This window comes from Girardinichthys multiradiatus, chromosome Y (assembly GCF_021462225.1).
Source record: "Girardinichthys multiradiatus isolate DD_20200921_A chromosome Y, DD_fGirMul_XY1, whole genome shotgun sequence".
Taxonomy (NCBI): domain Eukaryota; kingdom Metazoa; phylum Chordata; class Actinopteri; order Cyprinodontiformes; family Goodeidae; genus Girardinichthys; species Girardinichthys multiradiatus.
Window position 1 is genome coordinate 27,759,579 of NC_061818.1, and position 16,222 is coordinate 27,775,800.

General features: G+C 39.1%; 1 protein-coding gene across 1 annotated transcript; it reads right to left on the bottom strand.

Annotated features, from left to right (window-relative positions):
* Positions 1-3,896: 3,896 nt before the first annotated feature.
* Positions 3,897-14,701, bottom strand: LOC124864248 (myosin heavy chain, fast skeletal muscle-like). The gene is made up of 41 exons (XM_047358939.1): positions 14,628-14,701; positions 14,374-14,428; positions 14,044-14,266; positions 13,796-13,939; positions 13,548-13,704; positions 13,415-13,442; positions 13,214-13,325; positions 13,036-13,128; positions 12,886-12,949; positions 12,678-12,776; positions 12,484-12,587; positions 12,264-12,402; positions 12,050-12,168; positions 11,778-11,927; positions 11,523-11,693; positions 11,108-11,414; positions 10,697-10,770; positions 10,527-10,614; positions 10,320-10,437; positions 10,110-10,233; positions 9,874-10,010; positions 9,513-9,768; positions 9,176-9,418; positions 8,892-9,068; positions 8,651-8,796; positions 8,473-8,563; positions 7,991-8,380; positions 7,777-7,903; positions 7,582-7,700; positions 7,234-7,430; positions 6,967-7,150; positions 6,728-6,893; positions 6,413-6,537; positions 5,989-6,297; positions 5,278-5,481; positions 5,064-5,189; positions 4,797-4,967; positions 4,598-4,702; positions 4,380-4,475; positions 4,130-4,261; positions 3,897-4,015 (listed from the first exon to the last, which is right to left on the bottom strand). Exons 3-41 carry the CDS (start codon positions 14,245-14,247, stop codon positions 3,998-4,000), a joined length of 5,814 nt encoding a protein of 1,937 aa, XP_047214895.1. The 5' UTR covers positions 14,248-14,266; positions 14,374-14,428; positions 14,628-14,701; the 3' UTR covers positions 3,897-3,997.
* Positions 14,702-16,222: the final 1,521 nt, after the last annotated feature.

A 16,222-nucleotide genomic window follows, 5' to 3' on the forward strand; every position in this document is an offset into this window, starting at 1 on the left:
TTGTTTTCAGGCAGCTGCATCTCTTGCTCAAGGTCGTTTCACAGAGCTGAAATTTAACTTCTCTAAAAGAGGAAAAATCAAGAATGCAAACAATCTGAGCCAAATATGGAATTATTTCCCTGTAAAATGAATCTTTTGCATTTTATCATGATATTGTTGGTAGTATAACACCATAGAATGATTTTTAAAGCACCTGTTTCTCACTAATGCTTGCCTACAAAATCTTTTACTCTCAGATTACTTCTTTAACAACTCTAGTCATTGTTCACTGGGTTGTCCAGTTGGACAGTTTCCATGTTGTCCACATTGTCTCTTGAATCTTTTAAATGCATAATCTCCAGTTTAAGATCCCCGTGTAGTTTTAGGATTTCAGTGATAATTAAGTTACCTGAAAATCCGTATTTTTATGCCATCGTGTACATATTTCTGTTAAATCAGAGCTTTTTCTCTGTTCTTCCCCCATTGTTCTTTGTTATTTTTCTCTTTTTAGTTTTCATTATTGCTAATTTTAGATCCCCTTGTAATTTTAAGACATCCTTTGTATCTAATTTGCCCAAAAACCCATGTTTTTTATTTTTTATTCCATCTATGACAGATCATACCTGCTCCTTTTACATAGTTCTCCATAAACTTTACCTCCCCTTCTAAGTCAATTAGTTTACTTTGTTTCTCTTTACTTTGCCCCTTTCCCATTTTGAACTAAATTTAGATCCAGTATGTTTTTTAATACCTGGTGTATTCTAAATACTGGATTTATGTATTTGAAAACAGGATGGTGATCAAGAAGTCAGTTGTGGTAAAATCCACTTCAACCCTGTTCAGGTGGGATTTTCTTGCCTACAAGCATCCACAAAGGCTCACCATTTACTATCTGTTTTCAGTTTATATGAAAAGTAAGGACCTAATGGTCATTACGATTCCATTCACTCTTCCACACGTTTTTCAGTCACACTTTTTTTACGCGTTTTACTCTTACTGTAATTACTTTCACAAAAACATAACAGAGGACTCCGCCGTCCTGTGTAGAGTTTAATTAGTCTATTTCAACTAAGGGAGTCTACCCTCCTGCGGAATTTAACTGTCTATTTTAGTTCAACAGAGGACTCCGCCGTCCTGTGTAGAGTTTAATTAGTCTATTTCAACTAAGGGAGTCTACCCTCCTGCGGAATTTAACTGTCTATTTTAGTTCACCTGATAGTGTCTAGAATTGTCAGGGTTTCTCTATACTGTACTATTTTAGGTCATTTGCATTTCATCACTCATTCCTTTTAAATGAAAGACCTACTCACTGGTTCTCTGTGTCCTCGGGAGTACCGTCAGCCGTCAGACCCCAGCCTGTCAGGGAGGGACCAGTCCCGGAAAGGGTATTAGTACTGTGGCCACAGATTTGTCTGGAATCTCACTCACCCACTGGGATCGTCAAGCGTCTTGGTCTCCGGCTCGAAGGACCATTTATGTTAGGTTTAAACACCAAACACTTTCACAATTCTGCACAAAGAAAGACACAGAGAAGTTAGTTCATTTTAACCTGCAGGTGAGAGTGTCTCAGAGGCTGCTCAATTACAATCCTCCAAACACACTCTGAGACAGCCCCTGCTCTCTCTGCCTTTTATTCATAAGAGAAGAGGCCCTGGTTACAAAATGTTCCAAGCACAAAACAGGGAGAGATGCACACTCATATTGATTAGAAACAGCTGCACTGACAGAATGTTCTAGAACATCCTGTCTCTATCTTGCAGCTCTTGTACATATAAGATATAATCACTCTGAACAGCAAGCTTCACTTCTATTAAAGTTAAAACATATATAATCATTAATTAACCCTAACAACCTGGCACCTGCTCACAGTGCCAAAACCACTGGTAAATGGTTTACTGACCATGGTATCACTGTGCTCAATTGGCCTGCCAACTCTCCTGACCTGAACCCCATAGAGAATCTGTGGGATATTGTGAAGAGAACGTTGAGACACTCAAGACCCAACACTCTGGATGAGCTAAAGGCCGCTATCGAAGCATCCTGGGCCTCCATAAGAACTCAGCAGTGCCACAGGCTGATTGCCTCCATGCCACAACGCATTGAAGCAGTCATTTCTGCAAAAGGATTCCCGACCAAGTATTGAGTGCATAACTGTACATGATTATTTGAAGGTTGACGTTTTTTGTATTAAAAACACTTTTCCTTTATTGGTCGGATGAAATATGCTAATTTTGTGAGATAGGAATTTTGGGTTTTCATGAGCTGTATGCCAAAATCATCCGTATTAAGACAATAAAAGACCTGAAATATTTCAGTTACTGTGCAATGAATCTAAAATATATGAATGTTAAATTTTCATCATGACATTATGGAAAATAATGAACTTCATCACAATATGCTAATATTTTGAGAAGGACCTGTATTACTTTAAGTGCTGATAACACTAAATCTCTGATGTACATGTTTCAATATCAGCTGAGGCCAACCTTCCACTAGTACCAAAGTGGGTCCTAATCAATACATTGGACTGAAGGATAGTCGCTACTCCTCCTCGCCCAGTATTATATGAAAATGTTAATGATTAGAAGGAATTGACTCATTTATTCTAACATAATCCTCTTGTTGCAGTAGTGCAGAAACCTACAGTCAGGTTTCTGAGACAAAATAAATCAATCTGATTATCACAAATCAAGTCACTAACTCAAGTGCTACAAACAGCAAGTTTCAGAGATGTAACTAAGTATTAAAAGCCTTGCATCCCTCATTATTTGTTGGCAACATTTTTTTGTGGTGCTAGTGGCATTTTTGGACAGTAATAAGACAGGAAATGGGCAGAGAGTAAAAAGGGAAAGACATGCAGCAAGGGTCCCAAAGCTGGCAATCAAACCACAGACAGTAATGTTGAGTATACGCTCCATCGCTATGCCTTGAGCCACCTCTTTTGTCTAAGAATTGCTTCTGTCCATTTATGTGAATTCTTTTGACAAATGCATTAATATTTTTTGCTGAAGGTGTCTCTTTATTGCATTGGGAATTTTCATTTAGTGTATAAACGTTTTTTGGTTTAAAAATCATAAGTCATTCTACCATGTAGAAGAAGACTAAGTTGCATTGAACTTTCTTGTAGTTTTAGTTTTCATTCCATAAAACCTTGTATTACTGTACAGTACGTTTGAGCACTCTTAAAAGGTAAATTAAAAAAACTGACAAGCAGAGCTAGTTTGCTTTGGTCTATGAACATTTGCATGTTAATGAGTGTGATTGGGTGAATGTGGCTGAGGTGGTAGGGGTTCGTCTTGTAACCGGTGGGGTGCCGGTTTGAACACCTGCTCCGTCCGTCACTCGTTGTGTCCTTAGCCAAGACACTTAACCCACCTTGCCTGCTGATGGTGGTTAGAGGGTCCGGTTCTGTCAGTCTTTCCCAGGGCAACTGTAGCTACAATATAGCCTACCACTGTCACTGTGTGAATGGGTGGATGACTAAAGCGCTTAGGGCTCTTCGGACTAGATGTATATGGCTATATAAGTGAACACCATTTACCTTTTATCATTGTGTAAACCTCTTTGATTGGTCAGTATTACTGGAAAAGTGCTATATAAATTCAGTCATTTATCATAATTTGGGTTGGTAATAAAAAAATTTTTCTTTTGTTTGTACTTAAGAATTTGGATTTCTAGTAATTATGGAAGAAGCAAATGCCCAAATGTGTTTAATATGTTCAACTACGATTGCATAGTATTGCACAAATACTATACTATTATATTGCACGTATTGTCTAACACATTTCGAAATAAAATTAGGAAACATACTTTTTGAATATAATATTACTGATTAGTAAAATGTTCAGTATGAATCTGATGCTATACAACTATGCTTTGTTTTTTATAAAGCAAATACACTCTAATACAAAACATGATAATGCTTAGTTTTTATTTAGATTTTACAGTGGAAAAATAATTCAACTTTTGATTCATATTTTATGAACTCTGTTGAAAAGCTCCATTAAGGTCTGGTCTCTTATTCAGCAGAATCACTCTGAAAAACAGGAAAAGGAAAAATCAACAATGAATGGTTTGAAGCACTGTAAGAGCTTGCTATAAAGTGAGGAATAAGGGTTGCTTCCACCATGAAAGATATTGAAAATGTTACCTTTCCAGCATCACGGCTCTTGACTCTGAGCTTGTTGACCTGAGACTCAGCGATGTCAGCACGCTCCTGAGCTTCCTCCATCTCATGCTGGACCTTCCTCAGCCTAGACATATGGGTGTTGGCCTGCTCCTCCTGGGAGTTTTGAAATTTCAAGTAATTTAGTTTACATTCAAAGTAAAATGAAGGCTTTATACTGTCCTTACTTAAATGGGGCAGTGTTTGGTGAAGGACAATCAACTATTTCACTTACCGCCTCCTCAGCCTGTCTCTTGTAGGTCTTAACTTTAAGCTGTAGCTTGTCCACAAGGTCCTGAAGCCTTGCCAAATTCTTCTTGTCCTCCTCAGTCTACATAGATCAAGAAAATATTTGTGAAGACTTATACTAAACAACAAGACAAATGAATAGACAAGATGAATATTCTTTTGTATTAGAAGTATTTCAAATGTTTTTAGAAAAAGACTAGTCACCTGGTAGGTCAGCTCCTTAACTCTCCTCTCATATTTGCGGACTCCTTTAACAGCATCAGCTCCACGTCTCTGTTCACCTTCAACTTCAGACTCCAATTCACGAACCTGTTTAAAGGAGTTCAATAAGTAAATAATTTAATATTAATACAAGTTATGTATGAAAACCACAATGTGCATTCACAGAACAAAATATTCACACCCTCTGCTCCAGTTTCTGGAGCTGCTTCTTGCCACCCTTCATGGCGAGGTTCTCAGCCTCATCCAGACGATGCTGCAGGTCTTTGACTGTGACCTCCAGGTTCTTTTTCATCCTCTCCAGGTGAGAACTTGTGTCTTGCTCCTTCTTCAGCTCCTCAGCCATCATGGCAGCCTGAAATGATGGCCGTTTTTTAAATTGCAACCTTTGAGTTTTTGCTAAATTAAACTTGTTTGGTAAGATAATGGTTCAACTAGACAGTGAACTGACATCAGTGATAGCCTTTTTGGCCTTATCCTCAGCGTTTCTTGCTTCCTGAACAGCATCGTCCACTTCACCCTGAACCTGGACCAGATCACTTTCCAGCTTCTTCTTGGTGTTCAGAAGGCTGGTGTTCTGTAAATTAATCAGGGTGATACATTTTGGATGTGTTAGTTTCATAGCTATGAAAGCCCTTATTTCTTGTTACAGACTAAAGCCCAACCTGAGAGTGAAGCAGTCCGACACGCTCACTGGCATCAACCAACTCCTGCTCAGCCACTTTACGTGCTCTTTCTGTCTGCTCCAGAGCGGCTCTAAGCTCCTCAATCTCAGCCACCATCAGACCGTTCCTGCGCTCCACCATGGCCACCTGCTCCTTCATGTCCTCTTGTCCTCTGAGGGCATCATCAAGATGCAGTTGGGCGTCCTAACAACAAAAACAATGATTGAGTCAGACATTTTGGTTGTCTTACATTCTTCTGTTTAAATTGGGCTCTAATGGTGTGTTCCATTTGTACTTGGAAGTGGGAATTTCAAATGGAACGCACCCCTAAACTGGAATTACGAGTCAGACAGTTAGAACAACAGGACCATACCCGACTTCTACAATCAAGATGGCTACTACTTGCATCAACAGTGGAAAACTTTCTTACTGTGACTGTTTTTAGCAGTTCTGTATTTTTTATGAAGTCAGTCGTACACGTACTACATTTCAGTGTTTATAGGAGGCGATGTTTCAATGGTGTTTGTTTGCATGAAATACCACGTGAATACCGCGTTTATTGTCATTGTTATTGTCGTCTGTTACAGTTGCCAGCCATACAATCAAAAACAAGCAAGAAACTTGAACGTTATATTTCGGAGATGACATGAACTCCGACTTACCAGTTCTAACTTCTGAGGTTAATGAAATGCACAATAACACTAAACTCACCTTGAGTTGTCCTTGGACGTTCCTCAGTTGTTTCTGGGCCTCAGCAGCCTGCCTGTTGGCATGGCTCAGCTGAATCTCCATCTCGTTCAGGTCTCCCTCCATCTTCTTCTTGACTCTCAGAGCATCATTCCTGCTCCTGACCTCGGCATCAAGAGTGCTCTGCATGGAGTCAGTCATCCTTTGGCTGTTTCTCTTAATCTGCTCCATTTCTTCATCTTTTTCTGCCAGCTTCCTGTCAATCTCACTCTTGACCTGGTTGAGCTCCAGCTGGACGCGGAGAATCTTAGACTCTTCATGTTCCAGAGTGCCCTTAAAAGGTTTAAATGCATATAAAAATTAGATCACGTGACAATAAAGTGATCTGAACATAAATACATGTATTATGTCATTTAAATGTTTTATTAGCTGGTGAGAAATGTATTACCTCTGCTTCTTCCAGTGCAGCCTGAATTTCAGACTTCTCAGTCTCCACTGTCTTTTTAGCTTTTTCCAGCTCATGGATACTCTTTCCAGTCTCACCTATCTGTTCAGTCAGATCTGAGATCTCCTCTGAAGTGAAAAATAAATAGAATGAAGTGAAAAAGAAAATCTGCCAAATATGACTTTAAAGAATGACATTTAAAAATGGATGATTTTCTTTCAGGCTCATAAGAAATGTCACAACTAAAGCTAAAAATGGCATCTATCTGTTTAAATTAGGTTTTGTTAAATTTCTTCTGCATATTTAAGAATGACGTACGCTGCAGGTTCTTGTTCTCTCTCTTCATGGTCTCAAGCTGATCAAGCGCCTCTTCATAGGAGTTCTTCATCTTGAACAGCTCAGTGCTCAGAGAACGAGCCTCCATTTGGGCTCCTTCCAGCTCAGCCTGGCTCTCCTCATACTTCTGCTTCCACTCTGCCAGGACCTGGAAAAGTAAGAATTTATTAAGAATATGCATTTATCTGCATAAATCTGCTTTTCTTGTAAAATTACTGTACCTTGTCAAAGTTCCTCTGCTTCTTGTCAAGGTTGGCAGCCAGAGAATTAGCTCTCTCCACATCAATCATGAGGTCCTCCACCTCACCCTGGAGCCTCTGCTTGGTCTTCTCTAAAGAGGCACACTTGGAGTTCACAGCTTCAATGGACTCCTCAGCCTCCTGCAAGCGCTGGGCAAGCTTTTTCCTGTAGTAGAAAGGTGTTTTAATTGTTAAAAGCAGACAATACAAGTTATATGTAATTTCTTTAAGACATTTATTTCAACTCACTTGGCCTCCTCCAGCTCCTCAGTGCGCTGAATAGCATCAGTCTCATATTTGGACCTCCACTGAGCCACCTCACTGTTGGCCTTAGACATGCCTCTCTGCAGCTCAGCCTTGGCCTCCTGCTCCTCCTCAAACTGCTCTCTGAGCAGATCACAGTCATGGCGGGCCGACTGAACAGCATGGGCCAGGGCATTCTTAGCCTGGGAAACACAAAGTTGAGAGTATAATGATTTTCTATTGACCTCCTCATACAATACGATCTTTTTTAAAAAAAAGATACATTTCCAGTCAATAACTAATATTCTGCAAATGACAAACGTTAATGTAAAACCTCATTGGCCGTTTTTATACCTTCACTTCCTCCTCAATGTGTCTCTTGAGCTCCTCAATCTGTTGAGTGAAAGCCTGCTTGCCCCTTGTCAGCTGAGAAACAAGAGATTCTTTCTCCTCAAGCTGTCGACCAAATTCCCCTATGAAAGGCACACATGTATTAATCTTACACATTTTTACAGATAAAATTTGTTAAATTAAGGTTGGGTGTTTTACCATTCTCTGTCTGGAGTCTTGCTTTCTGTGCATTAATGTCATTAAGCTGGCGAACATTTTCATCATTTTTAGCTTTGATTTCACTCAGTTGGTCCTCGAGAGTTCTGCACATTTTCTCCAGATTGCCCTGAAACCAACAGAGACAAATGTTAAAGCTACTTATGAGCCTCAATTTGTATGTCTGAGCACTGCAAAATAGGAACCACCCACTCACCTTTGCCTTGGCAACAGCCTCCATGTTGCTGGACAGGTCATCAATCTCCATCTTGTACTCACTCTTCTCCTTCTCCAGCTTCTGCTTAACACGCTGCAGGTTGTCGATCTGTTCTCCCAGCTCAGCAACGCTGTCGGCCTGCTTCTTGCGAAGAGCTGCTGCTGTGGATTCATGCTGCAGGGTGGCTTCTTCAAGATCACGGCGCAGCTTCTGGAACTCAGCCTCACGCTTCTTGTTCATCTCAATCTGAGCAGCTGTGGCTCCACCAGCCTCCTCAAGCCTCTCGCTGATCTCCTCAAGCTCCCTGGAGAGGTCAGCTCTCTGCTTCTCTACTTTAGCTCTAGCAGCTCTCTCAGCCTCAATCTCCTCTTCTAGCTCCTCAATGCGAGCCTAGGATACAAGTAAATGGAAGTAATATTAAGATCCTTCAATAAAAGAATGAAACAATTTAGCCAAGTGCAATAAAAGTATTTTTTTCACACCTGGAGTTCCTTGATCTTCTTCTGAAGCTGAGCTCCAAGGGACTGTTCATCCTCAATCTTGCTAAGCAGTTGGCTGATTTCAAAGTCCTTCCTGGAATTTATCAAAACAAAGGTTGAGTTGAACATTGTGACATGACACTAACACCATTCTTTGGAAATAAAGAAAGTCTGCATTTACTTCTTGATTTTCTCATCAGACTGCTGCTTGTCATTCTCCAGATCCATGATGGATTCCTGGGCAAGCTTCAGATCTCCTTCAAGCTTCCTCTTGGCTCTCTCAAGGTCCATACGGAGCTTCTTCTCTTGCTCCAGTGAACCCTCAAGCTATCACATAGGAGGTAGATTCAGTTTTATGTATCAAAACCAAAACAGATCATGCTTGTGGCCAAACTATAAAGGTAAATAAACAGTTTTCTTACATCGTCCACTTGCTGTTCCAGCTTTGTCTTGGCCTTGGTCAGAGTGTTGACTTTGTCTTCCTCTGCCTGGAGATCATCCAGTGTTTGCTGATGGGCCTCTTGGAGGGCTTTCTTCTCCTTGGTCAACTTGGCAATGGCCTCATCCTGAGTAGCCATCTCCTCTGTCAGGTTTTTCACCTAAAGGTTGCATGAAATACACAATTTTAAATGAACTCAAGCTATTTAGAGTTGATAAATTTTGTATTTACGTGTATTGTACTCAAATAATAGTGCGTAATATGAACCTTGTTTTCAGTGGCATGTTTCTCCTTCTCCACTTTAGCCAAGGTGAGCTCTAAGTCATCAATGTCCTTCTTCAGCTCAGAGCATTCATCCTCCAGCTTCCTCTTCTTTGCAGTCAGCTCAGCATTGATTTCCTCTTCATCCTCCAGTCTCTCAGTTGTCTCCTTGAGTTTGGCCTCAAGCTGGATCTTGCTCTTAATCAGCCCTTCACATCTTTCCTCAGCATCTGAGAGACCTTCCATTTCCTACAATTAAATGTACATACGAAAGGATATAAAGAGAGCATCAACATCTGATAAACTGTAAATTTTCCCTTTAAAAGAAGAGAATTGTACTAACAGAGGCCACTTGGAGCTGCAAATCATTCTTTTCCTGGAGCAAGGAGACCATCTTCTCCTCCAGTTCCTTCTTTTTGGCCAAAGCAGTAGTCAAGTCTGATTTCATCTTTTCATAGTTCTCCTTCATATTCTGCAGCTCCTTCTCAGTCTCAGCACTCTTCAGCAGAGGCTTGATCTTGAAGTACAGGTTCATCCATGGCCAGTTCTTGACATTCATGAATGAACGGATGTTGTACTGAATACTATAGATAGCCTCTCTGTTTGGAAAATCAGTTTAACAAAAAAAAGGTTATTTCTACTACAGAAGGAGCTGGCTTCAAAAAGGTAATGCAATTCATTTGCAAATATAATACCACTCCAACCTCCTCTCCGTCATCTTAACAAACTCCTTCCTCATGACATATCCTCTGCAGAGAGCCTGAGTCATGGTGACCAGTGAAGCCAGTTTCTCATCTCTCATCTCCTCAAGAGTACCCAGAAGACCAGCTTTAAAGAACACCTATGTAGATATTGCAAATGTATTCAATTTCAGAATTAAATGATGTTCATTGATTTGTTATGCTGTATTTATGTCTTATTTATCTGATGGGAGACATACCTTAGTGTGTCCAAACTTGTACTGAGTATGGTCCACATCAATAGAGCCCAGCAGTTTCTCTGCAGCCTTCTTGTTGTCAATAAACTGTCCCTCAGGGATGACGCTGGCGTTCAATACTTTGTATCTACAAAGTTGATACAAGTATATCAGTTTTTCATGATCTTTACTAAAATGACCAAATATTCAGTTTATATTAAAAACAGCTGCCACCTCTGCTTGAAGTCACCATAAAGGATTCTGCTTGGGAAGCCCTTTCTGCAGATTCTGATGCCCTCCAGTACACCGTTACACCTCAGCTGGTGGATGACCAAGAAGTTCTCCATAAGACCTGGTTGTTGAAAATATATTTAGTCAAAAATAATTCCTCAGTGTCCCTAAACTTTGGATCATTAAAATCAGTAAAAATGGGCATCTTACCTGGGGTCTTTGATTCATTGGGAATCAGACAACGCACAAAGTGAGGATGAGTGCTCCTTAAGTTGGACATCAGCTTGCCCAAGTTCTCCTGTAGATCAGCATTATTACATCAGTCCTTAGATAATTTTAACACACTAGCTTCTCATAGTTCTCTATGAACGTTTACATACCCTGAACAGAGCAGACACAGTCTGGAAGGAACCACCCTTCTTCTTGCCACCCTTCTTTCCAGCAGCAGCCTCAGCTAAAATTATGACATTGTAAACAATGGTTTTAAAACATTACCTGTCCTAAGTTCTCTTTACTGTAACAGTACAATTTCATCAGACATTTTTGCTCCAAAGGCAGGATCAAAAGATGTAATAATAGTGTAAACTTATCACCACATCACTTATCATTTTTGTGGCACAATTTAGGTTACTTTAAATAAAAAAAGCTATAATATACATATATTATTATACATTTGTTTTCTTCAGCACTGATCTATACTTTTAGAAGTTCTATTATTCTCTGTCTATTCAGGGTGTTTCTCATTTGACCTACTCAATTTGGAGTTATCTACTTTTTTTAGTTGTTCTTACCCTCAGCTGCTCCGTGAGTTGCATAGAGAAGACATAGCAGTTTGTTTGCAGACTTCTGGTAGAGCTGAACCACTGAATCGTTCAGTGGGTCCTTGTTCTTGTCCAGCCAGCCAGTGATGTTGTAGTCCACTGTACCAGCATAGTGAACCAGGGAGAAGTGAGCCTCAGCTTTACCCTTTCCAGGCTTTGGCTTCTCAAAGGCTTTGGTCTTGCCAAGATGCTGATCAACCAGCTTGTTCTTGAAAGTTGTATCAGAGGCTTTGGGGAACATACATTCCTCTTCAAGGATGGAGAAGATTCCCAATGGCTGTGAACAATTATGAATTTAAATCAGAACACAAATTTTAAATCAAGCTTCAAATCCATATATATTATTGGAGATGATTACTTTAACCTGACCAATACAGCTACTCACCTTCTCAATGAGCTCGATGCAGGCTGCCAAGTCCATACCAAAGTCAATCAACTCCCACTCAATGCCTTCTTTCTTGTATTCCTCTTGCTCCAGGACAAACATGTGGTGGTTGAAGAACTGTTGCAGTTTCTCATTAGTGAAGTTGATGCAGAGCTGCTCCAAGCTGTTGTACTGTAATTATAGAGATTCAATTAACTTAATTGAAAGTTAGGACATTTTTACAAGACTTTTTAAAATAATTTTTTATTTACTCACATCAAAGATCTCGAATCCAGCAATGTCCAGGACTCCAATGAAGAAGGCTCTTGACTGCTTTGTGTCCAGCATCTCATTGATACGGATGACCATCCACAAGAACATTTTCTCATAGATAGATTTGCACAGAGCGCTGACTGAATTGTTGACCTATATGAAGAAATTCTTTTAAGTAAACTTATCTTAACAGTTGCCATATAACAACAGTTAAGATAAGGTTTGTTATACTTGGATAAAAATAAATTATTGCATCACAGATGGGTTTAATTTACCTGTGGGACAGTTTGACCTTTGGTGACCATCTCATTTCCGACTTTGACTCTTGGGTAGCACAGAGCCTTCAGCATATCAGCTGAGTTCAGACCCAGGAGGTAGGAGATTTTATCAGCCACTTTTGGAAAGAAACATAACACATGGTAAAAATGAATCAATGTTAAACTGATTGTTCAATGTATCTAAAGATATTGGTGATATCTTATAACTTACCCTCAGTGCCATCAGGTTCAGCCTGCTCCTCACGCTGCTTCTGCTTGAACTTCATGGCGCCATGATGCATCACAGCACCAGTGAGCTTGTAGATGTTAAACTTTTCATCAGCAGTGAAGCCCAAGATATCAATAGCAGTCTGTGTAGAAAAGAAAGGTATAAGTACACTACACATGTGTTTTAAGTAAGTCATTTTTAAGACACCAAAATATTATTTTACATCTGTAGCGATGAACTCTTCCACATCATTGATACTCTTGACAGTGATTTCACCCTGGCTGATCATTGGGAAGTCATAGGGGTTGGTGGTGATCAGCAGAGCATCTGAAACAATGGAAACAAAACACTGTAGGTTTTTTATTTTATAAGGTTAAGTTTTGTTAAACTTCAGATTTGAAGTATTTGGTCATTTACCAATGAGCTCAGGCTTGTGGCCTGTCATAAGCTGATAGAAGATATGGTAGCTCCTCTCAGCAGACAGCTGGAAGGTAACACGGGACTTCTCAAGCAGATCTAAGAATTACATGAATACAAGCTGAAACTTTGATAACCATATTAAGTTTTAAACTATAAAATAGAAAAAAATACTTTAAGTGTTGATAACACTTCATTTTTGACGTACATGTTTCAATATCAGCTGAGGCCAGCTTTCCACTAGTACCAAAGTGGATCCTGATGAATTTACCCTAAGCAGAAATACAAGTATGTGTTACTTTGTGCAGAAAATCAACTATTAAATATCAAACACCGTTTTAACATTGTCTTAACTTACAAAACGGGAAGAGTTGTCATTCCTCACTGTCTTGGCATTTCCATAAGCTTCTAGCAGAGGGTTGGCAGCAACAATTTGGTCTTCAAGGGAGCCCTGAGTTTTACAGTTATTTACATGAACATTTCATACATTTAAAGAAAGTATTGAGTTGGCAGTTCTTCTTAAAACGCATAATCACCTGTATTTTGCCAGCAGCTTGTGTCTCCTTTTTGCCACCCAGAGCTGCAATTGTTGCAAAGTACTGGATGACACGCTTGGTGTTGACAGTCTTCCCAGCACCGGATTCTCCGCTGAGGTAGAAGAGATACATTTTCAATTCTCAACTTAATTATTGTGGAGTTTATAAAAGAAAGTCCAATTTAGTGTTTGCTATACTTACGTAATCAGGATAGACTGGTTCTCACGATCTAAAATACAAATAAAGAATCTTTAAAAATGTTTTTTTTTGATGTTACTCTTCATGTGGTCACATTTTATTTTGGCTTTGGTAACCACTAGTAAGTTTGTCCTACCTGTGAGCATGGCCTGATAGCCATTGTCAGAAATGGAGAAGATGTGGGGTGGAGCCTCAATCCTTTTCTTGCCTCTGTATCCTCCTACAACAACAGGATCATACACAGGAAGCCACTTGTAGGGATTCACGACCACACAGAACAACCCGGAGTAGGTCTGTTATAGTAGAAGACATAAACATTAATTCACCAAGAGACATTTAAATGATACATGTTATCATTTTCCTTGAACTAAAGTGCAAACCCACGTAGATCATCCAGGATGCAAAGCGATCCTTCAGGTTATACAGCACACAGGGCTCGTTGAGGTGGGTCATCATGGCCAAGTCCTCAAGCTTGTCAAACTTTGGAGGGTTCCTGGGAAAGATTTCATCCTCTTTGACGGTGACAGTCTAAAACAAAAAGTCGTTTTTTGTATGTTTTATGTTTGCATCTTATAAGAAGATAGTAAGAAAAACTACACAAAAAGAATGCACAATAAAGAAAAACTACTTACCTTTCCTGCATCTGTCTCAACTGTGACTTTGCCACCCTCCCTCTTGGTGACTTTGCACTTGACATACAGATCCTCTGGATCCACCACAAAATATGCGGTTTTGGCATCAAAAGGAGTAGTTTGAGCCTCAATCCTCTCCTTTTCTGACTTCCGGAGGTAAATGGCGGCCGGGCCATACTGCTCCATTTCTGCGTCCGTGCTCATGGTGGCACTTTGGTGGAGCCTGCATAGTTTACAGATGATCTTTCATTATTTAAAAAAGTCTTATTTTAATGTGTGTTTGTGTGTAATTTTAAAAAGATTTTTTAAACATGAAAGCAATTTGCTTACCTTACCACAGGATCCTGACTGAAAACTACAGATGTCTTGTGGAAAGCCCAAAATGCTATAAAAAAGAAAATAACCCATATTAAAAAGTTTTATACAGCTTAACACACAGTATGTTAATATTTTATTCATATATTTTTAACTTTAGTTTTACCATTTAAATATTGCTAGATTGTTTACCAATATATTTAACTACAAATTTACAAACCTGAAAAAAAAAACATACATCTATATTATACATAATTGACTTCTCTCACCTGAGTCAGATGCCTGCCTGATGGCTCAGGCATCTAGAGCGGCTGCTTATATTTGCTCAAGTATGTCTACTCAGCACTAGGGGGTGGCTTAGTTTGGTAAAGAGCAAAATGCTCATCACGTCTTCACTTGCCATTCATGTCCATATTCTGTATATAAGGACATGGTCATTAAATGCAATACTGTCAAGCTATTATGTAACAACATAAATAAATAAATTCAGTTTACCGTTCTTTCGTTTGATTTACAATAATTATTGCTGTATTCAATTAATACATGTGTACACCATAAACAATTTTAAAGATTTTGATTTAGATGCAGAACTGTTTAGTTATTGTTTACTAATAAAAATTGAAGTTTCAACTGATTTTAATGCTTAAGAAATAAAGTACCACTACAGTTCCTATACATACTTTTGTAAAAATTCCAAAATTGTAAATGTTGGGTCTAAAATTGGTTCATAAATATTTACAAGGTCTTATGTTCACAGTTATTTAGTACGACATAGCATGAGTGCAGTGCATGGTTTGCAAAGTGTTTTGCCCATTAAACACCATGATTTATTTAGGCTCTGACTTTAGTTCACACACTTTATGATATGCTCTTGTCTCCATTTTAATTTTATTATCACAGCCAGTGCTGAGTCTCAAGACGTCAGAGGCATCGGAATGTCACCGGTCTACGGTGTCAGGCTGCAAATGCTTCAGACATCTGATATTAATTTTGACACACAGCTATGCCCATTTGTGGCAGTTATATTAAGCTAATTTGAGTTATATCAATTCCAATTTCCCAGCTGAACACATATGCTTGACATTCAGGAGTGTGCAGCTTTTTGTGTTCACATTTAAAAAAACCCTCTCTAAAGTTTCCTCACCACATAGCACCACAAAAACACCTTCAAAGAAAAACTGTCTGGGAATCATTTTGTTAAAGGTAGGAAAAATATATGTGAGAATTCCTGGCATCATAGGTTTAATTTATCATTCTCTTCGCCTGGTTTTAGAAATATACAGTACTTACAAACTGAACACCTTTGGAAATATTTCACTAGATTTTTAATGAGAGATTTTCCATGTCACACTTGTCTTCAACTTGAAATGCAGAATTATTTTATAGGCTGCTATCCTTTTTTAGTTTTTGTCATCCCAGCAAATAAATAATTCAATTCAGTTCAATTTATTATATATAGCGCCAATTCATAACATGTCATCTCAAGGCACTTTACAAAGTCAATTTAATCAAATCATATAGATTTTAAGTCAAGTACATACATTCCAATTAATAATAATTATTAAACAGTGCAGTCAAATTTGTTTTATTATTTGAATTGGTGACAACGTTTTCTAAGGAAAGGAAGCCCAGCTGATTGCATCGAGTCAGTGACTTGCAGCATTAACCCCTTTCTGGATGAGCATGTAGCGACAGTGGGCAGTTGCTTGCATTAAACATGCAGCAGAACCAGGCTCAGTGTAAGCGGCCATCTGCCACAACTGACATGGAGTTTGAGAGGACAGAGCATACAAACAAAAAAACACAGAAGATTTGATGCCTTATTTCGTAAAGAAAGGAAAAACATTGATGGTAGTAGCACCTT